The sequence below is a fragment of the Natrix helvetica genome (assembly GCF_964273705.1).
Source record: "Natrix helvetica genome assembly, chromosome: Z".
Taxonomy (NCBI): domain Eukaryota; kingdom Metazoa; phylum Chordata; class Lepidosauria; order Squamata; family Natricidae; genus Natrix; species Natrix helvetica.
In genome coordinates this window covers 22,806,756-22,832,166 of record NC_138554.1, presented here as the reverse complement: position 1 = coordinate 22,832,166, position 25,411 = coordinate 22,806,756, and the positions used below count along the sequence as shown (strand labels likewise).

The following is a 25,411-nucleotide window of genomic DNA, read 5'->3' as shown; positions in this document are numbered from 1 at the left end:
AAGAAACTTTACTCTATGGACCCCACCTTGGAAGACCTTTTGGTTCTCCCAGCCGTGGAACCACCTATCACTGCCCTGACCTCCAACTCTTCCCTCCCAGCAGAACTGCTGGATGGGCTCAAGGCGGAGGATAAGAAGGCGGAGAGGGTGTGCCATAAGGCCCACCTGGCGGCTGCCTGGGCCATCAAAGCCTCCTCTTCCGCCTCCTTTTTTAACAGGGCCTCCGTTATATGGCTAAGGGAACTGTTGACCAAACTCCCGGCAGGAGACTTGCGCCTCCGCCAGGATATTTCAAAAATTATTGCGGCCTCCCAATATGCGGCGGACGCATCCCTTAATGCCTCTAAATTTGCTTCTAGAGCCTTGGCGGCCAACGTCACCTCACGCCGCCTGATCTGGCTCCGCCACTGGCAGGCGGACCAGAAGCATAAGTGGAAGCTGGCCTCAGCCCCCTTTAAGGGCGCCAAATTATTTGGGGAGGCGCTTGAGCCTCTCCTCATTGAATCCAAAGATAAAAGGAAGATTTTGCCTTCCACCACAAAAAAGCAGGACCGCAAGTCCGCTCCATACCCCAGGAGGCAGCCCTTTCGTGCCCCTGAACCCTCTACCTCTACTTCCTTCTCCCCGCCCTACCGACCGGCCGGTCAGTCAGGGGACAGGTTCCAGGACAGGTCCTCCTTTAAGGACAGAGGTAGACAACAATTCAGTTTCCGTAAATCCAACCGCGGAGGTGCCTCTAACAGGCCCTTCCGCAAATCTAAGTGACTGCCCGGGCCCGTCACCCATAGGGGGGCGCCTCCAGCTATTCGCCCACCATTGGGTCCAGACCACGGAGGACGCCTGGGTCCTCCAGATCGTGAGGGAGGGCCTATCCCTAGAATTCCTATCCCCCCCTCCCCGGAACTTCATCCGGTGTCCCACTCCTTCCTGTCCTCTGAAGAGGGAGCTTATGAACCAGGAGATTTGCCATCTCCTGGAGATAGACGCGATAGAGCAGGTCCCCCCCGACCAGGAAGGGAGGGGGTTCTACTCCATCCTCTTCCTGGTACCAAAGAACTCGGGGGGCTGGAGGGCCATCTTGGACCTAAAGAACCTCAACAGGCACATTGCCTACTGGAGGTTCAAGATGCAGTCCCTCCAGTCCATCCTGTCGGGGATCCGTCAGGGAGACCTCCTTACCTCTATCGACCTCAAGGAGGCTTACCTACACATCCCCATCCGTCCCCAGCACAGGAGGTTCCTGCGCTTTTTTTATGCCGGCAGGCATTTTCAATACCGGGCCCTTCCCTTCGGCCTGTCGTCGGCCCCCAGGACCTTCACCAAGGTCCTGGCGGTTGTAGCAGCCCAACTGAGGCGCAGACCCATAAGGCTCCAGTGCTACCTGGACGACATCCTGATCCAGTCGTCGTCCAGGCAGCAGGCCTTGCGGGACCTCCGCATCACAATGAGAACCCTGAGGAGCCACGGTTTTTCCCTAAATCTGAAGAAAAGCCATCTGGTTCCCACCACCAGACTTATCCACCTGGGGGCGGTCATAGACACTTCCCTGTGCAGGGTCTTCCTATCCCAGGACAGGCTAGACAGCTTAGTGGCCATGACCCGCAAGGTGATGCTCGCGAGACAGGTACCGATCGTCCTCCTGTCACAGCTGTTGGGAAAAATGATCTCTTCCATCTCGATCGTCCCATGGGCTCGCCTCCACTCCAGAGCTCTCCAATGGCTCCTCCTTCCTCACCAGAGGGCCTCAAGGAGCAACTCAAACCGACTGGTGAGCGTTCCCACAACAGTGAAGAGATCGCTCCGATGGTGGACGTCCCCTGCTCTCCTCAAGGGCCACCTGTTCAAGGAGCCCAACCGGTTAGTGGTCACCACAGACGCAAGCCTCGCCGGCTGGGGGCACACATGGGTCATCTAGTGGTGCAAGGCAAATGGTCACTCGCAGAGAGCTCCTGCAGCATCAATCTTCTGGAACTGCGTGCGGCCCGCCTGGCACTCTGGCATTTTCGCCAGGACATTCACGATCAACATGTCCTATTGATGACGGACAATGTGGCCACCAAGGCCCACATAAACCGCCAGGGGGGCACCAGATCCAAGACGTTGATGAAGGAAGCGGAATCCCTGGGGCGCTGGGCGGAGAGGCATCTGGCATCTCTTCGCTCCGACCACATTTCGGGAGTCGACAACACCCAGGCGGACTGGCTGAGCAGGACCACCATAGACCCGGCAGAGTGGAAACTGGATCCGGCTCTGTTTCGCCAGCTGTCCCGCAGGTTCGGCACTCCCGTGGTCGACCTATTCGCATCCAGGGAAAATGCTCAACTTCGCCGCTATTTCTCCCGCTTCCAGTCCCCGGGGGCGGAAGGGACGGATGCCCTTCGCTCTCCTTGGCCCCGGGGCCTACTTTATGCCTTTCCTCCGCTGCCCCTGATTCCACAAGTCATCCACAGGATCATCGCGGAGGAGGCGGAGGTGCTCCTCGTGGCCCCGCACTGGCCCCGTCGTTCGTGGTTCGCCGACCTGGTCAGCCTCTCCCTGTCACCTCCGTGGAAGATTCCTCCAGACCAAGTCTCCCTCAGCCAGGGGGCCGTAACTCATCCAGAGCCCCAATGGCTACAATTGGCCGTCTGGCACTTGAGGGGGACCAGCTGAGGCGCGAGGGCTTCTCAGGGGAGGTAATACACACCATTCAGGCAGCTAGGCGACCGTCAACCACTCGAATCTACGATGCCTCGTGGGCCTCCTTCGCCAAATGGTGCGACGCCTTACGTTTGGACCCGGTGACGGCTCCGGTCTCCCGCGTCCTGGACTTCCTACAAGGGGGTCTTGCCAAGGGCCTCGCTCCAAATACCCTTCGACGACAGGTGGCGGCCCTCTCCACCGTTTGGGCCGGTGACCCGGTCTTGCCCCTTAGCAAGGTGCCCAGGGTCCGTTCCTTCCTCAAGGGAGCTTGTAACTTACGACCTCCCACGGTCCACCGTTACCCCACCTGGCAGCTGTCCGTGGTTCTGCAGGCGCTCACCGCTCCACCCTTCGAGCCTCTCAGCACTACGTCGCTGCGTCATCTTACACTAAAGACGGCATTCCTCATCGCCGTGACGTCAGCTCATCGTATTTCAGAACTGGCAGCCCTGTCGGTTCGCCAGGACCTATGTACCGTCCACCCAGATAGGGTGGTGTTGAGACTGGACCCTACCTTTATTCCAAAGGTTAATACTTGGTTTCATAGAACACAAGAAATTGTGATTCCTGATTTCTGTCCGAGACCGTCACATCCCAGGGAACGACAGTGGCACAAGTTGGACGTGAGAAGGGCGCTGAAAACATACATCGCCCGCACCTCCGAATTCCGGAAGTCGGAGTCTTTATTCGTGTCATTTCATCCAGGTTCCCTGGGCAAGAAAATCTCCTCTTCCACTGTTGGCAGGTGGCTGCGCGCCTGCATCGCCCTGGCCTACGAAAGTCAGTCCAGATCGGTGCCCCGAGGCATCACTGCGCACTCCACTCGCAGCGCGGCTACCACGGCGGCCTGGGCCACCCAGGCATCAATACTAGACATTTGTAAGGCGGCTACGTGGTCCTCCCCGTCGCCCTTCATCCGTCATTACAAACTGGACGTTTACGCCTCGGCTGAGGCGTCCTTTGGCAGGAGGGTACTTCAAGGGGTCGTGTCTTCGACCGAATCCCGGGACTCTGACTCTGCCCACCCAATCGGACAATAACTTGGGTATGTCCCATTGCTTGGACTCTCCAAGCGGTGCACAGGAAAATGACCATTGGCTTACCTGAAGGGTCCTTTTCTGTGCACCGCGGGAGAGTCCAACCCACCCTGGTCTTCGGCCCGGGGATTCTTTCCTCTTTTTTCAACTGAAAACTCCTTGGACGCCTTCGCTCCATCCTCTCGACAGATTGACCTTTCGGAAATTAATTCTGGCAGTAATCACACGAGGAGGTGTGGTTAAAGGGAGAAAAAAAGTTCCTCAGTATCCAGGGCAACCAGAGTGAATTAACCCATTGCTTGGACTCTCCCGCGGTGCACAGAAAAGGACCCTTCAGGTAAGCCAATGGTCATTCACTACGGTGCGGTTTTGCCAAAAACCGAAGTGCCAGTTTTTGTCAAAAATGTCATAAAACACAATCACATGACCACGGGACACTGCAAATAGCCATGTTGTTTAGTGCCCAAAGTGCAGTCACATGAACACAGGGCGGGGCAACTGTTGGAACTTAAAATCCGAGTCCTGATCCCCTTTTTCAGGTGAGTTGTAACTTTGAACCATCACTAAGCAACCAGTCATAAGTGGAGGACTATCCGTAATTCAGGGACTGGGGGAGTGCAGTGGTATCTTAACTTTCAAACTTTTTCTTATCCAGTAAAAGTTCTACCCCCAGATGGAACCTATTTACGTTTCAAACTTAAGTTTCTGCCTGTTAAAATGGGGTTAATATTTTGCTGCAGGGCCCTGACTCACCTGCAGGAACTACCGATGTACCTGTACTTGTGCAGCTGAGAATGCTGGAACAGAAGGACCCCAGTACCAAGGTGAGGAAGCAAGCTGCCTCCAACTCATGAACAGTTGTGGGCTGATTTTTTTTTTTTGGTTCTTTCTATTTTCCCAAATTGAAAAGGAATGGAAACTCGAGTAAATCTTAATAGAACTAGTGTGAGTCATTGCGGTAGCCTGCAAACAAAAGAGCTTTGTGGTAAAGCTTGTAGGAGTAAAACTAGGGAAGCCAGAGCAGAGATGATTGCAGAGAAATTAGGGGCAGGTCAGTCTGTGATGTGTCTGTGCTATAATTGGTTTAGATGAGGCAGTTACAGCTGATTCCGGACGATTGCAACCCCAGTCAAGGTGGAGTAGAGAAAGAGGCAAAGTGGACCAGAGATTCCAAACAGTCTCCTCTATGCTCAGAGGAAACTTTTAATTTCACTGGTTCCTCTCTTGGATGATCTGCTTTGTGAATTCCTGTTCCAAGCATCTTTTTAAAAACATGTCTTTTATTAATTTTTTAAATGTATTTAAAAAAAAAACTTAAGTAAGTTTTTACTGGCTGATTTAGTTATGGCAAGAATTAATACAGTAATTGACTTACGAGCATAGTTGGGAGCAGAATTTTGTCGCTAAGGAAGGAGGTTGTTAAGATAATCGCGTCCAATTTTATAACCATTTTGCCGTGGCTTTAAGCGAATTGTGTGATTCTTAAGCGTATCCCGCATCCTCTATCAGTTTCCTTGTCAGAAGCCAGCTGGGAAGATTACAAATGGTGATCACATAATCTGTTATGAAACCATCATAAATACATGCCGGTTACTAAGCACCCAAATTTCTATGATGTGTCCATGGGGATGCTATTATGGTCATAAATGCAAGACCTGGTTGTAGGTCACTTTGGGCCAGTGGTGGGTTTCCATTTCTTTTACTACCAGTTTGCGTGCATGGGTGTGCTCGCCGCTTCTGCACATTTGCAGAAGCATCTGGGTGAGTGGAGCTTCCCACTGCTGTCACTACCAGTTTGCTCGATCTGGCTGAACTGGCAGAAACCCACCTCTGCTTTGGGCCATTGTAAAGCGGTCAATTTGACCATCTCAGCAAGTTCCAACCTCTTCACTACCCATTCGTCCATTGTAGGTAAAGTCAGATCTTTCCATCTTTGTCCATATAGTACCCTCTGTCAGGGTTCCAAGTAACATCCCCAACAGAATTAAAACTCCAAGGCAGGCATATTCCTCAAAGTACAGATTTATTAGGCATAACATATTGTCACATATGGGGAAACCCGAATCTAAAATTCCCCAGTGTTTCCCCTACTAAAAATCACACTTTTACCTCCTCCTGCCCCTTCAGAGCATCACATGGACCAATTAGGTCACAGTCCAAAGTTCATCTGGACTTGCGTCCCACCTCTTCACACCTGGTGGGAACATCCTTGGTTCTCAGAGGAAGGAATTTTGTTTTGGTTACAAACCCCCCTGTCAGACCTGGAAGCCATCTTTTACATTGGGCCTTCAGGCCTGCCACATTTTCTACCGTGGGAAAATGGGAGGGGGGACTATACGGAGTATGGGTGATATAACATTATTTTCTCAGAGAGTCAAGGACATCTTGCCCTGGAGCTGCGATGGTGTGACTGGGAGGCACCTCATATTGTGAATGGTGCCTGATTGGACCATGTGATGGACATGTGGGTGCTGGGCTGGGACTTGAACTTTCATTTGGGTAGGGAAAACCTGGAAACTTTCAGATTTGGGTTTTCCCAGATGTGCCAATATGACATCTCTAATAAAATGGAAATTTGAAGAAGCTGAAGCCTCTGAGTCTTCTTTCGCTGGAGGTGTTGGAACCCTGACACTGTCTCTACCTCCCGCTCCCACGGCTCAATCAGCCATTGCTGTGGCAGCCCTGAAGATGCCAAGGGAAACGGTCCAAGGCTGACACCCTCATTGGAGTCACAGCAAACATTTCTGAATGTACGCCAATTAAAAGTTCGTGAATGAGGGAATATTTAATTGGTAGAAAAATGGTAGAAAAAGAAAGAGATCCCAAGAGAGACATATAAAAGAGGGATCAAAAAGTCAATAAATGAAGACTCAAAAAGGGTAAGGGATGATGGATAGAGATAAAATACTTCTCAATATGGGGAATGTATTAGAAATTAAAAGAAGTAGAAAATACAAATTGGAAAAACAGTATAACATATATAGATAGATAATAGAATTTACTATAATCATAAGCAAATTAAGGTTAGAAGCTGACCCTCTGGGGATAGGGAGGAAGGAGCAATATCAAAAAGGCTCAGGTCACAAAAATAAAAGTATTTGAAGTAATAGTAATTGTTGATATTCTAGAAAGTGACAAAGGAAAATGATTGAACACATGGTTGACAACATAGAACAAGACTCTGTTTTCTCCTTACCTTTTATATTTTGTTTTTAAGATTATAATAATTGTGAGATTTGGCTGGACTTCTATCACTAGTGTGGGAGCTGCCAAAATTTTTTATATATTCCCTTACCTTTCCCCATAAATGTTTAAAAACCAATAAAATTCTTTTTTTAAAAAAAGGTTAGAAGCTGTAAGTCTATGATTTGGTAATCTAATTGTATTATTATTGTGTAAAAATATATTGAAACTTATAATTTTAGGGAATTGGAGACATAATCCTGGAATTTATTAAATTTGGCTAATGATTGGTCTTATTGGAGTTTTTAAACAATTGGGATATTGGATTTATGATGGAATATTGAGTAATTTCTAAAATATTAAAAAACTATTGATTTAAAGGGAATAACAAACATACTGCACGAAGAAATGTTATTGAAGCTTTTAAGTACAATGTGCAGGTTAAGGTTAGAAATTGGAAGACTAGGATTATGTATACCTAATTGTATTATTATTGCTAGCATTGTGTAAAAAATATATTGACCCAGTCAATAAGCTTCAAAATATGTATGGGTGTTAAAGAAAAAATACCAATAAAACATACACACATATATGTGTGTGAATATGTACACACACACACACACACACACATTTTGTGAATGAATATCAAGATGATGCTTGTCTCTCTCTTATTGCAGCTCTGGTGTGCCGCAGCATCTGTTGGGCTGGAGCCTCGAGAAACATCACAGATTGTAAGCACTGATTTCTGTCCTGACAACTTGCTCCCTTGCATATTTGCACAACTCATCTCCTTTCATGCTTGGGATTTCGTTATTCTGACCTTCTGTTTGGGAGTTACTTGAACCTTAAATACAACCTTCCCTCTATTGCCTTGGGTGTGTTGGAACCACGACTCCCAGAATTCCCTAACTAATATGGTGGCTGAGAATTATGGCAATGATAAGAGGTGTTCTTCTAACATAATCTAGAATGGTGCCAAGTTGGAGAGTGGCCTTTTTTTTCTTCCCTTTCCCTTCTACAATTTTTTTATTAGATGGTACACAGGTAGTCCTCAATTTACAACCACAATTGAGCTTAACATTTCTGTTGCTAAGCAAGATGGTTGTTAAATTTATTATTTATTTATTTATTATTCACACTTATAGACCGCCCCCTCTCCCGGAAAGGACTCGGGGCGGTGTACAGTCACTAAAATACATTCTAAAATACATACATAAACAATTAAATTAATACTGGTGAAGGAGGTTATGAGACTGTAATCGAATAATAAATATAATACGTTAAAAGCCTATAAACCCTTAAAACCCAATTAAAATAAATAAATCCCGGGAGGTAAAACTAAGACGGTGCCAGGCCAGCTGATTGAAATAGGTGAGTCTTTAACTTTTGCCGGAAGGAGCGGAGGTCGGTGGTGGTTCGAATGTCTGGGGGGAGGTCGTTCCAGAGGGTTGGGCCCATCACAGAGAAGGATCTACTCCTAGGTGTCGCCCGCTGGCATTGCCTGGCAGACGGCACCAGGAGGAGCCCCTCCCTGTGTGAGCGGATAGGTCGCAGGGACGTGTGTGGTAGGATGCGATCCTGCAGATAACTAGGTCCTCTGCCATGGAGCGCTTTAAAGATGGTAATCAATACCTTGAAACGCACCCGAAAGGCTACAGGTAGCCAGTGCAGCTCGCGCAGGAGAGGTGTTACGTGGGAGTAACGAGTGCTTCCCATAATAACCCGCGCGGCTGCGTTCTGAACCAGCTGCAGTCTCCGGATGCGTCCCAAGGGAAGCCCCATGTAGAGAGCATTGCAGTAGTCCAGGCGAGACGTCACCAGCGCATGAGTGACCGTGCGCAGGGCACTCCGGTCCAGTAGGGGGCGCAATTGGCGCACCAGGCGAACCTGGTGGAATGCCCCCCTTGCCACGGCTGTCACATGGTCCTCCATTGACAGCCGGGCATCAAGGAGGACACCCAAATTGCGCGCCCGCTCCACAGGGGACAACTGTTCGCCCCCTATGGCCAGCGATGGAGTCAGCTGGCTGAACCGAGGTGCCGGCAACCACAGCCACTCGGTCTTGGAGGGGTTGAGTTTGAGTCTGTTGTCCCCCATCCAGACCCCGACGGCCTCCAAACACCGGGACATCACTTCGACAGCCTCGTTGGGGTGGTTTGGGGTTGAAATATACAGCTGAGTATCATCAGCGTAGAGGTGGTATTCAACCCCAAAACCACGGATGATCTCACCCAGCGGCTTCACATATGCGTTGAACAGGAGAGGCGAGAGGACCGACCCCTGTGGCACCCCACAAGTGAGTGGCCTCAGGGACGACCTCTGTCCCCCTGTCAACACACATTGCTTCCGGTCAGAGGTAGGAGCCGAACCACCGCAAAACGGTGCCTCCGACTCCCATCCCCTCCAACCGGCGCAATAGGATACCATGGTCGATGGTATCAAAAGCCGCCGAGAGGTCTAATAGGACCAGGATAGAGGAGCAACCCCTATCTCTGGCCCTCCAGAGATCATCGACCAACGCGACCAAGGCTGTCTCGGTGCTGTGCCCGGGTCGGAAGCCGGACTGGCGTGGGTCTAGATAATCGGATTCGTCTAGGTGTCGCGGGAGCTGCTGCGCCACCACATTCTCAACAACCTTCGCCACGAAGGGAAGGTTGGAGACTGGACGATAGTTAGCTAGCTCCATTGGGTCGAGTGAAGGCCTCTTGAGCAAGGGTCTCACCACCGCCTCTTTCAAGGCGGTTGGTAAGTAACCCTCACCCAATGATGCGCTCACCAGGCCCAGGAGCCAGCCTCGTGTCGCCTCCCAGGCTGCCAGTACCAGCCAGGAGGGGCACGGGTCCGTTAAACAAGTGGTGGGTCGCAGCCGTCCACGCAACCTGTCCAAATCCTCGGGGGCAACAGAGTCAAACTCCTCCCAGAGTGGTCTCTCAAGACTCGCTGTTGGCGGCTCGTCTGGTCCACTGACGGAGGTCCACCCGCTCCGGATCTGATCGATTTTGTCCTGAAGATATTCCCCAAACTCCTCTGCTCTACCCTGTAAGGGTGTCTCCTGCACCCTCTGCGATAGAAGGGAGCGAGTCACCCTAAACAGGGCGGCAGGGCGGTTATCCGCGGACGCAATAAGAGCAGCACAATGTCTACGTTTGGCCGCTCTTATTGCCACAAGGTAAGTCCGCAAATAGGCTCTTACCTGTGTTCGGTCAGATTCGGAGCGTGAGGACCTCCACCTGCTCTCTAGACGTCTCCTGTGGCGCTTCATCACCCTAAGCTCCTCAGTGAACCAAGGAGCCCGGGTGGGTCGATGCCGCAGGAGAGGTCGCAAAGGCGCAACCCGGTCCAAGGCCCCAGTCGTCGCCCTATTCCAGGCAATCACTAGGTCCTCGGAGCGGGAGCGGGACAAGGCTACAGGAATTGGCCCAAGCTCCGTCTGGAATCTATCAGATTCCATCAGGTGCCTGGGGCGGTACCAGTTTATAGAGTCTGGTTCCGCCTCCTCGCGGTGGGGGATAGCGCCAGGGAAGTCCAGCCGGAGGGATGAGTGGTCTGACCATGACAGGGGCGTGATAACTAAATCCCCTATTCCCAGATCACTCGTCCACTGTTCAGATACAAAAATGAGGTCCAGTGTATGGCCCCCTTCGTGAGTGGGGCCCTGCACTAATTGGGTCAGGTCCATGGCCGTCATGGAAGCCATGAACTCCCGGGCCACCTCGGAAGCCGCTCCCATCGACGGCAAGTTAAAGTCCCCCATGACCAAAAGTCTGGGAGTCTCAACTGCCGTCGCTGAGATTAGCTCGAGGAGCTCGGGCAGGGCTGCTGATGCATAGCGAGGAGCCAAGTATACAATCAGCAAGCCCCACTGCCTCCCTGGGCCCCAGTTCACACCAAGGGACTCACACCCGGGTATCTGAGGAACAGTGAACTCCCTCGGCTCTAAACATTCCCGCATAACCACCGCCACCCCTCCACCCTTACCCAGGGCCCGAGGCTGATGAAATGCACGGAAACCCGGTGGGCACATTTCCACGAGGGGTAAACCACCCTCGTGGCCCAGCCAGGTCTCCGTTATCCCTGCAAGGTCTAGCTCCCCCTCTGAGATCAACTCATTAATGAGGGGGGCCTTGTTGGTGACAGACCTTGCGTTACAAAGCATCAGCCGCAGGCCCTGGCTCTGTATGACCTGTCCACCTAGACTGCAGGGGTTGGTACAAGCGACCGGGCGTAACCAACAGCCACGGTCTCCCAACCGACCTTGAGATCTTATCCTGTCCTCGCATCCCCTCCTCCCCGCGACCGTTGTAATAGGGCAACCCTCTGCTTTAGTGACCTTTATATTCCCCCCCTCCACCGCATCCCCGTCCTTCCTGGACTCACCTATATGTCCGGCACTGGCTCTCCTCCCGGTCTGAATAGCCCTCCCCCCCACCCTGGAACCCCCTAAAAAAGATAAAAAACATTTTACTAAAAATCCCCTTAGCTTCCGGTTCCTGCACCTCTCGGGGTCCACGAACCCGTCCTCGAGGCGGGCCCTTGAAAGAGCCAAGGGCCAAACCTGCGAGAGAGGGGCCTCCCGCAGGCGGAGCAAATCTAGCCTCGAGTAAGTTATTATCAAAGTTCCAATAGGGGTTAAGGTGCTGTAGGTGGTAAGAATAAGTCAGTATGGGGGGAAGGTTGAAGGCATTAGTCCCATAAATCAATGTGGGAGGTGAGAGGCATTGTCCTAGATGATTCTTCAGTAAAGAGTGGGGGGGAGCAAATGTCCAAATAATGGGATTAGACGGGTGCGACGATAATGGTAAAAATGATAGAAAAATGGGTGATAGCCCTGACTATAAGGTTAGTAAAAACCCTCCGTAGTCTTAGATGGTCCTGGGTGGGGATAAGCTCAGGAACAGAGGTTCAGGGTCCTTGGTGGGTGGGGGGGCAGTCTTGGCCCAGGTATCCAGATAGCCATACTCCCAGGCAGCCTTCCAGCCTCTCCATGGTCATAGGCCCGGTCCAGGGCTCTTGACCAGATCTCCCAGAGGCCTCAGATGATCCAAGCCCCACAACCACCATAACCACCATCTTCTCCCATTCTGTCCTGGCTCCCACCTGAAGGGTCCAATAGTCCAGGCTCACCCAGTGCTCACCCAGCGTTCCTAAATTCCGTGCGTTGGTCTTCCTGCGTCTTCCCAACAGTGCCGGCCTCCAGGAGTCACCAGGGGCCGACAGAGGATGATACGGCATTTTACAAGTAAAAATACAAGCAGGTCTTCTTTCAGCCTTTCCAAATCGGCTGTCTCGCCTCTCTACCGGCCGCTCTGTCGTCTCCACTTGTCTCCTCTGCCTCCTCTGTCTCATCTGCCAGCACGCACGCCCAGACGCCGAACGCTGCAGCGCCGCCGCCATTCCTCCCTTCTCGCACTCCCCGACCTCTTCCTGCCTCTTCCTGCCTTACGCCGATCTTCTGTGGCCTCCCCTCGACCACTGCGACCACCCTGGCGGACCAAAATACCTCCAAAACCAGCCTGGGTGGTCTACAAGTCCGACTCTCGGCCCTCCGATGGAACGAGGGCCGGAAACAGCACCCATTGCCCCGCTGGAGCTCCGCGGCGTCTCCCGGAGCTCAGGAGGCGATCGCCATTACCGGAAGCTCCTCCCCATTTTACGACATTTCCTACCACAATTGTTAAGTGAATCACTTGCAGTTGTTTAGTTAGTAGCACAGTGAATCTGGTTTCCCCATTAATATTGCTTGTCAGAAGGTTGCAAAACCCAATCACATGACCCTGGGACACAAACTGTCATAAATATGAGTCAATTGCCAAACATTTGAATTTTGATCATGTGCCAATGGGGACGCTGCAAGGGTCATACGTCACTTTTTTTCAGTGCCGTTGTGGCTTTGAATGGTCACTAAAAGAAAGGTTGTAAGTTGAGGACTACCTGCAAATCCTTGCTATTGGACAATTCAGACCTTGAAAGGTTACATTCTCATGTGATATTTATTGTGTTTACCTGAGCAAGCACATGTTGTAGCACAGAAGACTCAGATGAGGCCTGGATAGTTAGAAAAAAATCATTTATATAAGATTTCCCACCAGTTACCTAAGATTTTCAGATTAGGAGCTTCAGGTGGATCGAAGATGGGAAGATGGGTTTGTGAGTGCCTGCCTTTTCCTGACCCTTCTCTTCATTTCCTTTCAGGTTAACCCCCATTGCAGCTTTTCCGGCAGCTCTCAGCTATGGGTGGCTGCTGGGACCCACTCCGCTAGTGAAGTGACCCTCTTCAATGCCCCCAATACTAACCAGCTCCTGGAACACTTCGTGCTGCCTGGAATTCATGTCCTCTCCATGGCTTGTGTGCCTGGTCAGTGAGACAAAGGACAAGTGGACAATTGGGAGGTGGGATTTGAGAAACTCTCAGAAGCAGCAGGGAGGAGAGTACTGGGTTTTGTGGTCCAAATACCCAAAGTGAGACACTTCCTGTGAGGCCAGGAGAACTTGGGTATTAACTAGGGTCAAAACTTTCAGCCATTTTTTGATGGAGAGTTTGGGGAGTAAGACAATAGAAAAATTGCTGGGTTTGTGGGGAATTTAAGAGGCATAACGGGTACCAGTCTATTAACATCATTTTGCTTGCCATTTCTAACTCACATATTGATTCTACCCAACTAGGGTTTTTTTTAGGGGCTACAGTTTTATCTGAGTTATATGCATATCTTGAGTGGGGATCAATCTTCATAGAAAGGATCTCTCCAGGTTCATTTTCACAGTTATTTGAGTTAATTGCAAGCTCATTCTCTGGAGTGTTACAATTAATTGAATTATAAACTCACCAAAGGGGATGGGTTTTGAAACGTTGTAAGCCATGGCCAACTAAACTTTGTGTATTGTACAAATGGGTCAGCTGGACTTGAGGAGATCTGGTTGAACCTATCATGCAAATTCAGCCAAAGTAAGAATGGGCATAATTTACATGCAACTTTCAGTTCTTTTACTTGGCACAATAGTAATAGCCCTTAGACTTATATACTGCATCATAATGCTTTACAGCCATCACTAAACGGTTTACAGAGTCAGTATATTGCCCCAACAATTTGGGTCCTCATTTTACCAATCTCGGAAGGACGGAAGGCTGAGTCAACCATGAGCCTGCTGAGATTCGAATTGCCAAACTGCTGGCAGTCAGCAGAAGTAGCCTGCAGTACAGCACTCTAATCACTGCGCCACCGCCGCTTAAATAATTGGAGGGACATATTTGTGTTGTTTGACTTAGAGGTAATAATAATAATAATAATAATAATAAATATTTATTTCTTAGCCGCACCCTCTCCCGAAGGACTCGGGGCGGCGTACAACAAAACATAGGAAATAAATATATAGACAAACATACATATAACAAAAACATATACCAGGACATATACAAGGAGGAGGTGAGCTGATGAATAAAAAACAATTAAAAACACAATGTTTAGAAACCCCTAAATAAATTGAATGCAATTAAAATACCCCAAATAAAAAACCCGTCAGGAGCGATATAGTTAGATCATAGTTGAGCCAGGCCAGCTACTTGGAATAGGTGGGTCTTGAGCTTTACACGAAAGGAGCGGAGGTCAGAGGAATTCCTAATATCCGGAGGGAGGTCATTCCACAGGGCTGGGCCCGCCACAGAGAAGGCTCTACTCCTAGGCGCCGCCCCCCCGGCACTGCCTGGTGGACGGCACCTGGAGGAGACCCTCTCTGTGCGAGCGGATTGGTCGCAGGGATGTATGGGGCAGAATACGATCCCGCGGGTAACTAGGTCCTGAGCCATGGAGCGCTTTGAAGATTGTTATCAAAACCTTGAAACGCACCCGATAGACCACAGGAAGCCAGTGCAGCTCGCGCAGGAACGGTGTCACATGGGAGTACCTAGTACTCCCCATAATTACCCGCGCGGCTGCGTTCTGGACCAACTGTAGCCTCCGGGTGCATTTCAAGGGAAGCCCCATGTAGAGAGCGTTACAGTAGTCCAAGCGAGACGTCACCAGAGCATGAGTGACCGTGCATAAGGTGTCCCGGACCAGTAGGGGGCGCACTTGGCGCACCAGGCGAACCTGGTGGAACGCCCCCCTTGCCACGGCTGTCACATGGTCATCCATGGACAGCCGGGCATCCAGGAGGACGCCCAAATTGCGCGCCCGCTCCACGGGGGCGAGTTGAATGCCCCCGATGGCCAATGATGGAATTAATTGGCTGAACCGTGAGCCGGTACCCACAGCCACTCCGTCTTGGAGGGGTTGAGTTTGAGTCGGTTGTCATCCATCCAGACCCCGTTTAATACTTTAAATACTACTGCATTGAGTTTCAAATCTCAACGTAAGCTATTTTGGAAGAAAACTATCTCAGCCAGGGAATCTGAAAAGCCAAAGAATTGCTTTTAATCCATATGGACACCACTTAGCCCCATGTAGTTGATGTAAGACAGGCTCTATATCAAAAGAGTCTAAAACTTTCTTCCAATGAGATTTTTCTAGATTGATTTTTTCATTATTTAGTTCTTTATGGAATTTTATTTATGTTTATTCTCAAACTTAGACATGTCTTCATGTCTAAACCATATAAAGAACGATTGCTGGAATTGGGTATGCTAGTTTAATAAAAAGAAGGACGGGTGACATGATAGTAGGGTTCCAATATTTCAGAGTTTTCCACAAAGGAGAGGGAATCAATCAATTCTCCAAAGCACCTGAAGGCAGAACAAGAAGTAATGGGTGGAAACTGATCAAGGAGAGAAACAATCTAGAACTAAGAAGAAATATCCTGACAGTTAGAATGGTTAATCAGTGGAACAGCTTGTCTCTACAAGTTGTAAGTGCTCCAATAATGGAAGTTTTTAAGAAGAGATTGGACAGCATTTGTCTTAAATGGTATAAAGTTTCTGCCTAAGCAGGGAGTTGGCCTAGGAGACCTCCAAGGTCCCTTCCAACTCTGTTATTCTTTTTAAGACATGTCCCTGAAAAAGAGAATGGCCTTGGAGATGAAGTCCGCCTATCTTAAAAGTTGCTGAAATTGGGAAACACTGGTCTAGTTGCTTTGAAAGAGCCTCAGACTTAGCTGTGAGATTTCAAAGCAAGGTTCCAAGGTGTTGTGGGTTCCTGATAGATAAGCATTCTTTTCCTTAGTGTTGCTTTCCCTCTTCTTCTGTAGGCCTGACAGCACCTGTTGATGAAAAGCCAGTGGTAAAGCCAGAGATCCTCGAAGACCCTTTGGCACCCCGATCTGACAGTGATGAAGAAGCAAGGGAAGTGGAGGCAGTTGGTTCAGGACCCACTGTCTGGATTGGGACCCAGGAAGGCTGGTAATGGAAGTTAAAGTGGGGAAGAAATGAAGGTGTCTGATATAATATGCCATTCCTGCCTATGTTGCTTCAGGCAGTGTTTGGCTCTTCCTGTCCTTCTCTCCTCCTACCATTTTCTTCTTGTTGCTACTGTTACTCTGTAATTCTACCTGCTATCCTGAGGAGGGAGCTGTCATTCTGGGGAGAAGATGAATCTCACCTGCTTTTACTGCTGGTCCTTGATTTATGACCATAATTGGGACTGGACCCTCCATCACTAAGTGATGTGGTTGTTAAGTGAGTCACACTCAATGTTACAAACCTTTTTACTGCAGTCTTTAAGCAAGTCGCCATGGCCATTAAATAAATCATGTGGTCATTATGTGATATGGCTTCCTTCACTGACTTTGCTAGTCAAAAACCCTTCAGGAAGCTCACCAATCATAGGTGTGAGGACTAGTTGTAAGTTTTCAGTGCCACTGTAACTTCAAATAACCAGTAAATGAATGGTCATCCATCAAGGACCACCTGCACAATGAATATGCCCAATACCGTAATGGAACTGTGATAGCAGAGACTTTAATGCTGTCTCCCAATTATGAAGGGTTAATGAATAGGTATGTATGCGATGGCTCAGCGGTTAAAAATGCTGAGCTGGTCAGCTGGAAAGCTGACAGTCCATGTTCAAGACCCCAGCGTTGTGAGACGGGGTGGGCCCTGGCTCCTGCCCTCCTATCAGTTAGAAAGCTTGCAAATGCGAGTAGATAATTAGGTACAATTTCAGTGGAAAGGTAAGAGTATTCTGTGCATCCCGGCATTCTGCACACCTAGAATGCGACACAACTGGACAGGAGAAAACTTTACCTTTAATGAATGGGAAGCTAGGTGCCCCAGCTGAAACTGGCACTGTGTTAGTGGCAGAGTTGGGTGGAGGGGACTAATAATTCTGTTGGATATTCTTCTTTCTGCTATTTCTTTGTTTTACAGTATCTATATTCATTCCACTGCGACTCACTGGCGACATTGCCAAGGCAAAATATGTTTGAAGGAGGCTGTCCATTGTATTGTGTGAGTATGCAACTCTTGCCCAATGGCTGAAAGCTGTGTATCCTCAGTGGAAACTGCCCGTCTTCCCATTCTAGTGCTAGTAAAACATGCCTGTGTATTATTCTGCCCTGTCTGCTCCAGGCATACCCAAGGCCGCGTTGTAGCTGCCCTTGCTGATGGATCTCTGGCTATATTCCATCGGAATGCAGGTAGGTCCTGCTGCTTGGATTCCTTCCCTCTCCATCTCTCCCATGGTTGAGACCTTCTCCTTGATTTCTTGATGAGAGAGAATGCATAACGGATAGGAAAGTAACACAAGGGTAAATAATCATAAATAATCAAGAGACAGAATGTGAGTCCATTGACAGCCTGTCTTACAAATAGCAGTGAAACTCAGCTAGCAAGAAATATGGGAAGAAACATTTCCAAGATATTTTGCCTTAACAAATCATTGCAAATGAGGGCTGGAAATTCTCCACGTTTCCAAGATTTTGTAGTTACCCAGAGACTTGCATGAAATATACCTTACTGAAGTCTCTGTAGATGTTGCTTCCTAGATTTTGCCCAGTTTATGTGGGTCATTGACACTTATTTACTTATTAATTCAACTGATATGCTGCCCAAGGTGACTCTGGGCATCTTAAAGTATAATAACTTGTCTTTTCTTAGATCGCAACTGGGAACTGCACTCCCCACGCCTGGTTCAATTGGCACGGCCACGGCGTTCCATTCGTTGCATCATCCCTGTGTTTAATTGGCTGTGGTGTGGCTATGGCAACCGAATCTATGTACTGGATCCTCGGACCGCTCGCATTCAGGTGAGCCTGTTGAGATAGGAGGTCCTTACTGGAAGCTGTGGAAGCCAAGAAGTTGTCCAGTGGAAAACTCAGATGGGGCTAGAACAGATTCAAGACACTGGAGTCTTCTGCATCTATGTTCTTAGTAGAATTTTGATCATGTGGGATGTTGAAACGGTCATAAATGTGAAAAACAGTCACAAGTCACTTTTTTCAGTGCCTTTGTAACTTTGAATGGTCACTAAATGGTTGGTGGTAAGTTGAGGACTATCTGTATACAAGAGTCCTTGCCCAAGCCATAGACTTCCTGCACCCACGCCAGAGAAAATTGGCATGCCTGTTATTTGAATCTCCCTCCCTGCCACCAATGTTTTCCTTCCAGCGATACTTTGAAGTGACTTCGCACCCTGAAAGCCATGTCCGGCACATGGCAGCAGCTGGTGGTGGCATCTGGATCTCAGTCCGCCTGGAGACCACTCTGCGTCTTCTCCACGCGGAGACAGGGCAGCCATTGCAAGAAGTGGAACTGGAGCCCTTCATCAGCCGCACGTTTGGTGAGTGGCTGTAGGAGAAGTAGTGGCAGAACCTGGAAGTGGAATTAAAAGAGCAATCAGCCTAGAATCCCTGGGTAGCCACAAGTGAACTAAGTCCCACTCCTGTGATTTCTATCAACCCATATCCAACTCCAAGCAGGTGCTAATTGTTGAGAAGACTCCTGTGTATAGGCATGATTAGCAATAAATCAATTTAATTGGAACTTCAGGTGGACTTCATCTTTTCTGCCTGACTGGGTCAGGAACCAGAGGGCACCCAAAGGCAGGATCTTGGACATTGCAGAACAGTGTTTCTCAACCTTGGGAACTTTAAGACAGGTGGACTGCAACTCCCAAAATTCCCCAGCCAGCCATGAATTCTGGGAGTTGAAGTCCATACCTCGTAAATTCTGGTTGAGAAATGCTTTGGCAAAGGGTGGGGAGGAGTAAGCCAGGCAGGACATGATCTGCAAGTGCTCTGGTTTCTGGAAGAATATGAAGAACTGGAAGGTTATTGCAGAATCAGAAATTTTTATAGAAAGCTCCTTAGCTATTGTGGACTCCATTTCCCAGATTGTCTGTTGTAGGTAGAACTCCTGAACCAGAATTAGGTCCTTCAAATATCACAAAAGGACAGCCCCCAGCACTCCTTCCTGTGGCCCATGTTGACTGGGGCTGTTTTGTAATACTTGGGAGAGGGACAGGTTCCCTAATGCCTATATCCATTCTTGTCATAAATCATGTGTGGATCTTGACGGGGGTTCTGGTTTGAGATGCCCAGAGTCATTGGAAATCGGGTGGCATTTAACTGTAGATGATGGACAAGATGGAGGAGGAGGGGAGGGAGGGAGGGAAGGAAGCCAGACAAGGAAGGAAGGGAAGAAAGAAAAGAAAGAAAGAAAGGAAAAAGAAAGAGAAAAAGAAAGAAAGAAGCTTGGATGGCCTTCCCCTGCTTGGTGCTCAGGTTGGAGTGCATAACCTCCAGAATTCCCAGTCATGATGGGATGTGCCTCAACACCTCTGAGGGGTCCTTGGTGTTCTCTGAACTTGGTTGCCTTCTTGCAGTTGTTTTATTACCCAAACTAGGTAACATCACCAGTGTTAAGTCTATCAAATATATACAAGCTCACCCTTGCTTTCTCTTCCTCATCCCCCAGGGCCCAGCAGCGTTAGCTTAGCCTTGAGCATCTCAGCTCTCAGTGCTTTTGGAAAGCGGCTATGGGTTGGCACATCCGGTGGCACCATTATATCTGTGCCTTTTGTCTCTGGTAAGCAAATAAGTCTCCTCCTGATTGTGGGAAAATGCGTAGCTGCACTGTTTAGTTCTGAGGTGGCTTTTCCGGTTTCTCTGCAGAATTTTCTGAAAGCGTGAAGACTTCTCCCTCTGCTGGTATCCCTTTGTGCGCTATGGAGCAAGCCCAGATCAGCTACCATGGGCACCGCGATGCTGTTCGTTTCTTTGTCTCTGTCCCAGGTAGTTTGCAAGAAATGTCGGAAACCCGTTCCTTGATTTTTCAGGAAGGGTTACCCATGTGTATGACAGTTTGGCAGAATATGACAAGTTTCTTCCCTGAGATGTTTACAGATTTTCCCGGCATGGGAAAAACAACAGAGGTGGAGGAAGGAAGTGCGGGCTGTGATAAACAAAGCATTCATGTCAGCATCTTGGCTGGGAATTTTTGGAAGTTGAAACCAAGTGGAGGCAGAAAATGCTAAATTCAGTGAGATCGGATTCATGTATATTAAAGTTTAAATCAACAAAATAGATATATATATATACCTTTACCCCCAGATAGAGTGGAACCTTTAAAATAGTAACTGTGTTTTAAATGAGCGGAATGAAACTACAGTGGTTGGCTGATGTGGTGTATGGTTTTGCCTGGCTGTAGGGTTGTGTCTTTAATCAGTGTTAGCAAAGGGTGTGGATTCTGCCATTGAGTAAGGCAGGGGTGTCCAAACTTGGGAACTTTAAGACTTGTGGACTTCAACTCCCAGAATTCCCCAGCCAGCATGGCTGGCTGGGGAATTCTGGGAGTTGAAGTCCACAAGTCTTAAAGTTCCCAAGTTTGGACACCCCTGGAATAAGGGTTGCATCCTGATTTTCTCCAATACTGATTCATGGGTGGGGCAGTAAAAAATAGGATTCTAAACTGCAGCTTCTAACAATTTGCTTTTTTTTTAATGGACTGGGTACTTTGTTTATTTTGGGCACATCTGTGGCCACAGATATAACACATGGCCAAATTGGCAGAGGCAACTAGAAAGTCCATATTAGTTAATTTATAGGCGAATTAATCTTTTCTTTTTTCTTCTGTTTGGAAGAAATCTAACCTGCCTCATGGTGAATAGTGTGGATTTCCACATTGGTTGCAGAGAAGGTTGTCTTCCCCTGTGGCCCTATAAAAGTGCAAGTTAATACTGTATTTTTTCTGGCTAATAATGTTTAATGGCCTTATTTACCAAACAGTTTTGATATACTACCTTCATTAGCTTTTATTCCAGGGTTATTCACAATACAAGTTTAAAAAAAAACACTAAAAGAGCTGAAATCAATAAAACACCTAAACTAAATAACAATTAGAAGGAGTAGAATGAAGCAGTTCATTTTCTGTTTAAGTTTTAGTTCTTCTCATTGCCTAAAATGTGACTCATTAAAATACATTTAAAAACCCAAGTTAGCCAGAGCTCTAAAATACAAGTTAAGTGGGTGTGTTATTTATTTATTGGTTCATAGACCAGAAGACAATCTATCCTATCATACAGCAAGAAGACATTTTTTAATAAAAGAAAGATGCAGGTACCATAGATCATATAAACAGAGAAAACATTAGATAAATAGTAAAAATGACTGGAAGAGAAAGGAGAATAAGAAAGAGAGGGCATATGTGGATGAGTCCAATCCAACGTTTGTCAATGTTAGAAAATTTAAGATAAACTTCAGTTTCCAGAATTCTTCAGCCAGCATTTTCTGGGAGTTGAACTCCATACATCTTAAAGTCACCAAGATTGAAAAACACTGGACTAATCTAGCAGGAATACCTAGAACTTAAGTTAAATTTTAAAAAGTTATAAACTACAAAAAGACATAGAAAAAATAATTAAAAAGGAAAAGGGAAAGGATAGAGAGAAAGCAATTTTGGCAATACACACAAAAGTGAGGACAGAATAGAAAGCCTTTCTATAGAAAGTTATAGAAAACCATAACTTCTGACTTCCTTTTGTAGATACAAATGCGAAATACAATGATCTTTTGAAGTAGGGTAACCATAGCACACTGTACTTCCCTAATTGTAAACAGGTCTAGTCATCACATCCCAAGGTTAAAATTCTGTTTCTTTCAGTTTCAAGCAAAATATCCAAGAGTGGTTTCCAAACAGATATAAAACCAGAATGAAGTATTTTCTTTAATCAGCTCAGTCAATTTTTCCCTCCGCCAACTCCATTAATTTCACCATCTATTCTTCCATTATAGATACTGTATATGTGAGTCCTTTCATCTTTGTGCTTAAAGTAACCTTGCGGCTGTTGCCATTGTAACTTTGCTCTTGTATATGACAAAACAGCAATAATAAGATCAGAAGCCATTCTTTTCGAATCTCTTCTTCTTCTACTTGTAGCTGTAGGTAGTCCTTGACTTACGACCACAAATCAGCCCAATGATAGTAAGTGTGAAAAGCAGTCATAAGTCACTTTTTTCAACTTTGAAGGGTCACTAAATGAACTGTTGTAAGTCAAGGACTACCTGTACTATGGGGCAGAATTTTGTGCCTTTTGGGGTGCTGAATTGATCTCTCAAAAAAATTGATTTCAAATTGAGGCTAATCAGAATGTTTGTTGATGAGAGAGATTTATTCTAAGCACCACGTGTGACTGAGGGAAGGAGAAAGGTGTCCTCCCTTAGCCATGCCCTGAAAGGATGCTATTCCTATCCAGGATGGGTTTGGAAATCATTATCATTTCAGTTTTGGTGCCTTTAGGATTCGAATAGCTCTGACTGCTTTTCATTCTTCTAGGATATGTGGCTCCATCTGCTGAAGAAAACCTCAAGGATTTGCACAGTCAAGAGAAATCAAGCAAACCTTGCAGCTTGGTGCTAAGTGGAGGGGAAGGGTATATTAATCTCCGGATAGGTAAGCAAGGATGGAGAAACTACAGTGGCCCAGAGCTGACTCAGTTTCAGCTCCGGTCTCCTTAGCCAATGGCAAGAGATGGTGGGGTGCTGTAATCCAAAAATTAACACATCTGGGGGGAAACAGGATTGGGATTTCTTTATAAAGAAAAATCCTTCTTGATACCAACAGAAGAGAATATTTGTAGCTCAGGGTTGAAATGAGGGATCTTTGGTGCTCTCTGAGCTTGGTGGTTTTCTTACAGACGTTTCATTATCCAACTAGGTAACATCATCAGCTCTAGAAGGAAGTGGGGTTTGCTTTCTGTTTATATATTAGTGGTTTTCCCAGTCGGTGTAAGTGGGAGTGTTTTTGGTGGTTCGTTGATAGTCCTTTGGTATGCTTGTAGTTGACCCGATGTCTTTTCATGTGGCCACTGTTTTCCTCCATGTCCAGGAGACAACTCCGATAAGCACTACGGTGACCTGCTACACCCGAACCCACGCCTCCGTCGAGCCGAGAGGAGCCATCTCATTGTCTGGCAGGTGCAGGACTGAGGTCACAATTGTGGACATTCGGGACATGTGCTTCTGCCTGGGAGGGAATGACACAGCTGCCAGATATTGGCATTGGCTTCCTCTTGCTGTTTCCTGCTCTCTTCCCTCACTCAGGTGGTTTTGCAGAATTGAGATTAAAACTTTTTTACCTTTTGAGACTGGTGATGGGAAAAAGCCACTGGAACTCTGGGATCTGTTTGTTGAACAGGCTTGGTGAAGAGAACATCTGGTGCCTCCTCGGATCCTCCCTTTACTTTAGATCATTCTTTCCATTCTTTTATAAAGGAGGATGGGCAGCTTGCATGATAGACTGAACCCCTTCAAATCCTGCTTTTATTGCTCACGCCACCCTCTGTTTACAAAGAATAACAGGGTACCTCTTGCTGGCCAGGTGCTTGGGAGTTGATAGCCACAAATTGTCTAGTACCAATGGGGTTTGAAGGGAGAGCTTCCAAACAATTGGAGCCCAAACTGGAAAATAAATCTGGAAGACAAGCAGCACCTGCATTGGTTGAAGTTAAGGCCCTCTCCTTCCTTTCCGCCTCCCTGACTTGACTGTGATTGAAACCGATGCTTTTCTACTTCTAGTAAATGTGGATCTTCTGGACTAGAACTGGTGAAACCTGTTGATGTCAGCTGCTGTATTACTCAAAGAGACCTCAAGGGGGAGCTTCCTTTTCCTTGCTCTGAGATTACTACAGGGATTGGTCCTTCTCCCCCTTTGCCCCTTGGAGTTAACCAAATCCTGGCCAGAACTCTGGAAAAATGCATTTGCTTCAAAACAGACAGATACAAACACACACAGACATAGACGGACGGACGGACGGACGGACACACACACACACACACACACACACAGTTTAATTTCTCAGGGTGTATTTAACTCTCCAGGAATTGAGTCTTTAAAGGAGCATCTCTCTGTGTGGGTTGGTTTCACAATAAAACTATTGTTATTCTTATTCCTGTTGTGGCTGGTACTATGGTGCTACTACTGTTCTGATCCTCTTCCTTGCTTAGGGATTGCATTTAGAGGCTTTATCCATGGCAGAAGATAAAATTTCACACAAAAGACAGCAAAAGACCTGTCCGAAAGGTGCTTTTTCAAGAGGCAACTGGGCTTCCTTTTTTCTCTTTGAACAGGTTTCACTTCTCATCCAAGAAGCTTCTTCAGCTTCTTGGATGAGAAGTGACATGTCTTCAAAGAAAAACAAGGAAGTCCATTTTTTTCCTGTGCGCTGCTTGGAGAGTCCAAGCATGAGTTAAATTAGTCTGGTTGCCCAAGGACTGAGTTCAAATTCTTTGGCCACGCCTCCTGATCCTCCTTAAGTCCAGATTTTTAACTCAGTCTGGCCCAATCAGGACTAATTTTACTATGCTCCAGCTGTTTTCTTTAACTCGGCTTATATGTAAGTTTTCTTATTTTGGTTTCTTTTCTTTTTCTTGTGTTTCTTTTTTTTCTTTTGAGGATTGTTGGAGTGATTTCTTTGTGTTTCTTTTCCTGCAATTAACTCCAAGGTGAGAGAGTGGGCAGCGAGCTGTGGTGGGGAGTGCTGGTCTTCCATGTCACTAGGACTGGAAGCTGGGCGCTCGATTGATCCGCTTTGGGGGGAAAGCGCCTGGAACCGCTTTCCTGGGCTTGGATTTAAAGGTGCCAGCTCGGAGGGTTTTTTGCGGCAAATGCTGAGGCAGCCACCATCTTGAATCACACACACACACACACACCCCACACACGCACTTTCAGCTCGCGGCACCCTACAAGCCTCTGCTTCGCACGCTTTTTGGGCACCACTAGTCTGACCACTCGACTCCAGGAGGCTCGTCGCCAGGTGGTGTGTGGCCGTTGTTGCCGGCAGCGCTGCTACCACCCAAAGCCCTTAAGGCTGATTTGGGCGGCTGCGTTGTTTTGGCCACCATGTGGTCATTCTCTGGATCCTCCACTGGCATCTGCTGCACAGCCTCAGTCTCCTGGAGTGTTGGAAACGAAACCACGCGGCTACAGAGGCTTGGAGATCACACAGCTGGGCTCTATAGGCGTGCTTGGACTGTTTTCCCCAGCGAGAATACCTCTTTCCTCCCGCTTTGGCTGCTGAAAGGCTCCAACCAGCAGAACCTGCAGGAATGTCTACCACCCCATTGGAGCAGCCAGGGCCTTCAGGACA

General features: G+C 47.8%; 1 protein-coding gene across 1 annotated transcript in view; it reads left to right on the top strand.

Moving 5' to 3' along the window:
• The window catches only part of LOC309381929 (C-Jun-amino-terminal kinase-interacting protein 4-like), a 46,042-nt gene extending 21,831 nt beyond the window's left edge, over nt 1-24,211 (top strand). Inside the window, exons 16-27 of the mRNA XM_081933260.1 lie at nt 4,460-4,543; nt 7,580-7,633; nt 13,095-13,257; nt 16,080-16,230; nt 17,197-17,277; nt 17,398-17,465; nt 17,926-18,074; nt 18,436-18,607; nt 19,744-19,854; nt 19,941-20,060; nt 22,600-22,716; nt 23,152-24,211. Of these exons, the coding sequence (XP_081789386.1) occupies nt 4,460-4,543; nt 7,580-7,633; nt 13,095-13,257; nt 16,080-16,230; nt 17,197-17,277; nt 17,398-17,465; nt 17,926-18,074; nt 18,436-18,607; nt 19,744-19,854; nt 19,941-20,060; nt 22,600-22,716; nt 23,152-23,252 (1,371 nt within the window). The 3' untranslated portion in view covers nt 23,253-24,211. The remainder of the gene's footprint in view (nt 1-4,459; nt 4,544-7,579; nt 7,634-13,094; nt 13,258-16,079; nt 16,231-17,196; nt 17,278-17,397; nt 17,466-17,925; nt 18,075-18,435; nt 18,608-19,743; nt 19,855-19,940; nt 20,061-22,599; nt 22,717-23,151) is intronic.
• The last annotated feature ends 1,200 nt before the right edge of the window (nt 24,212-25,411 follow it).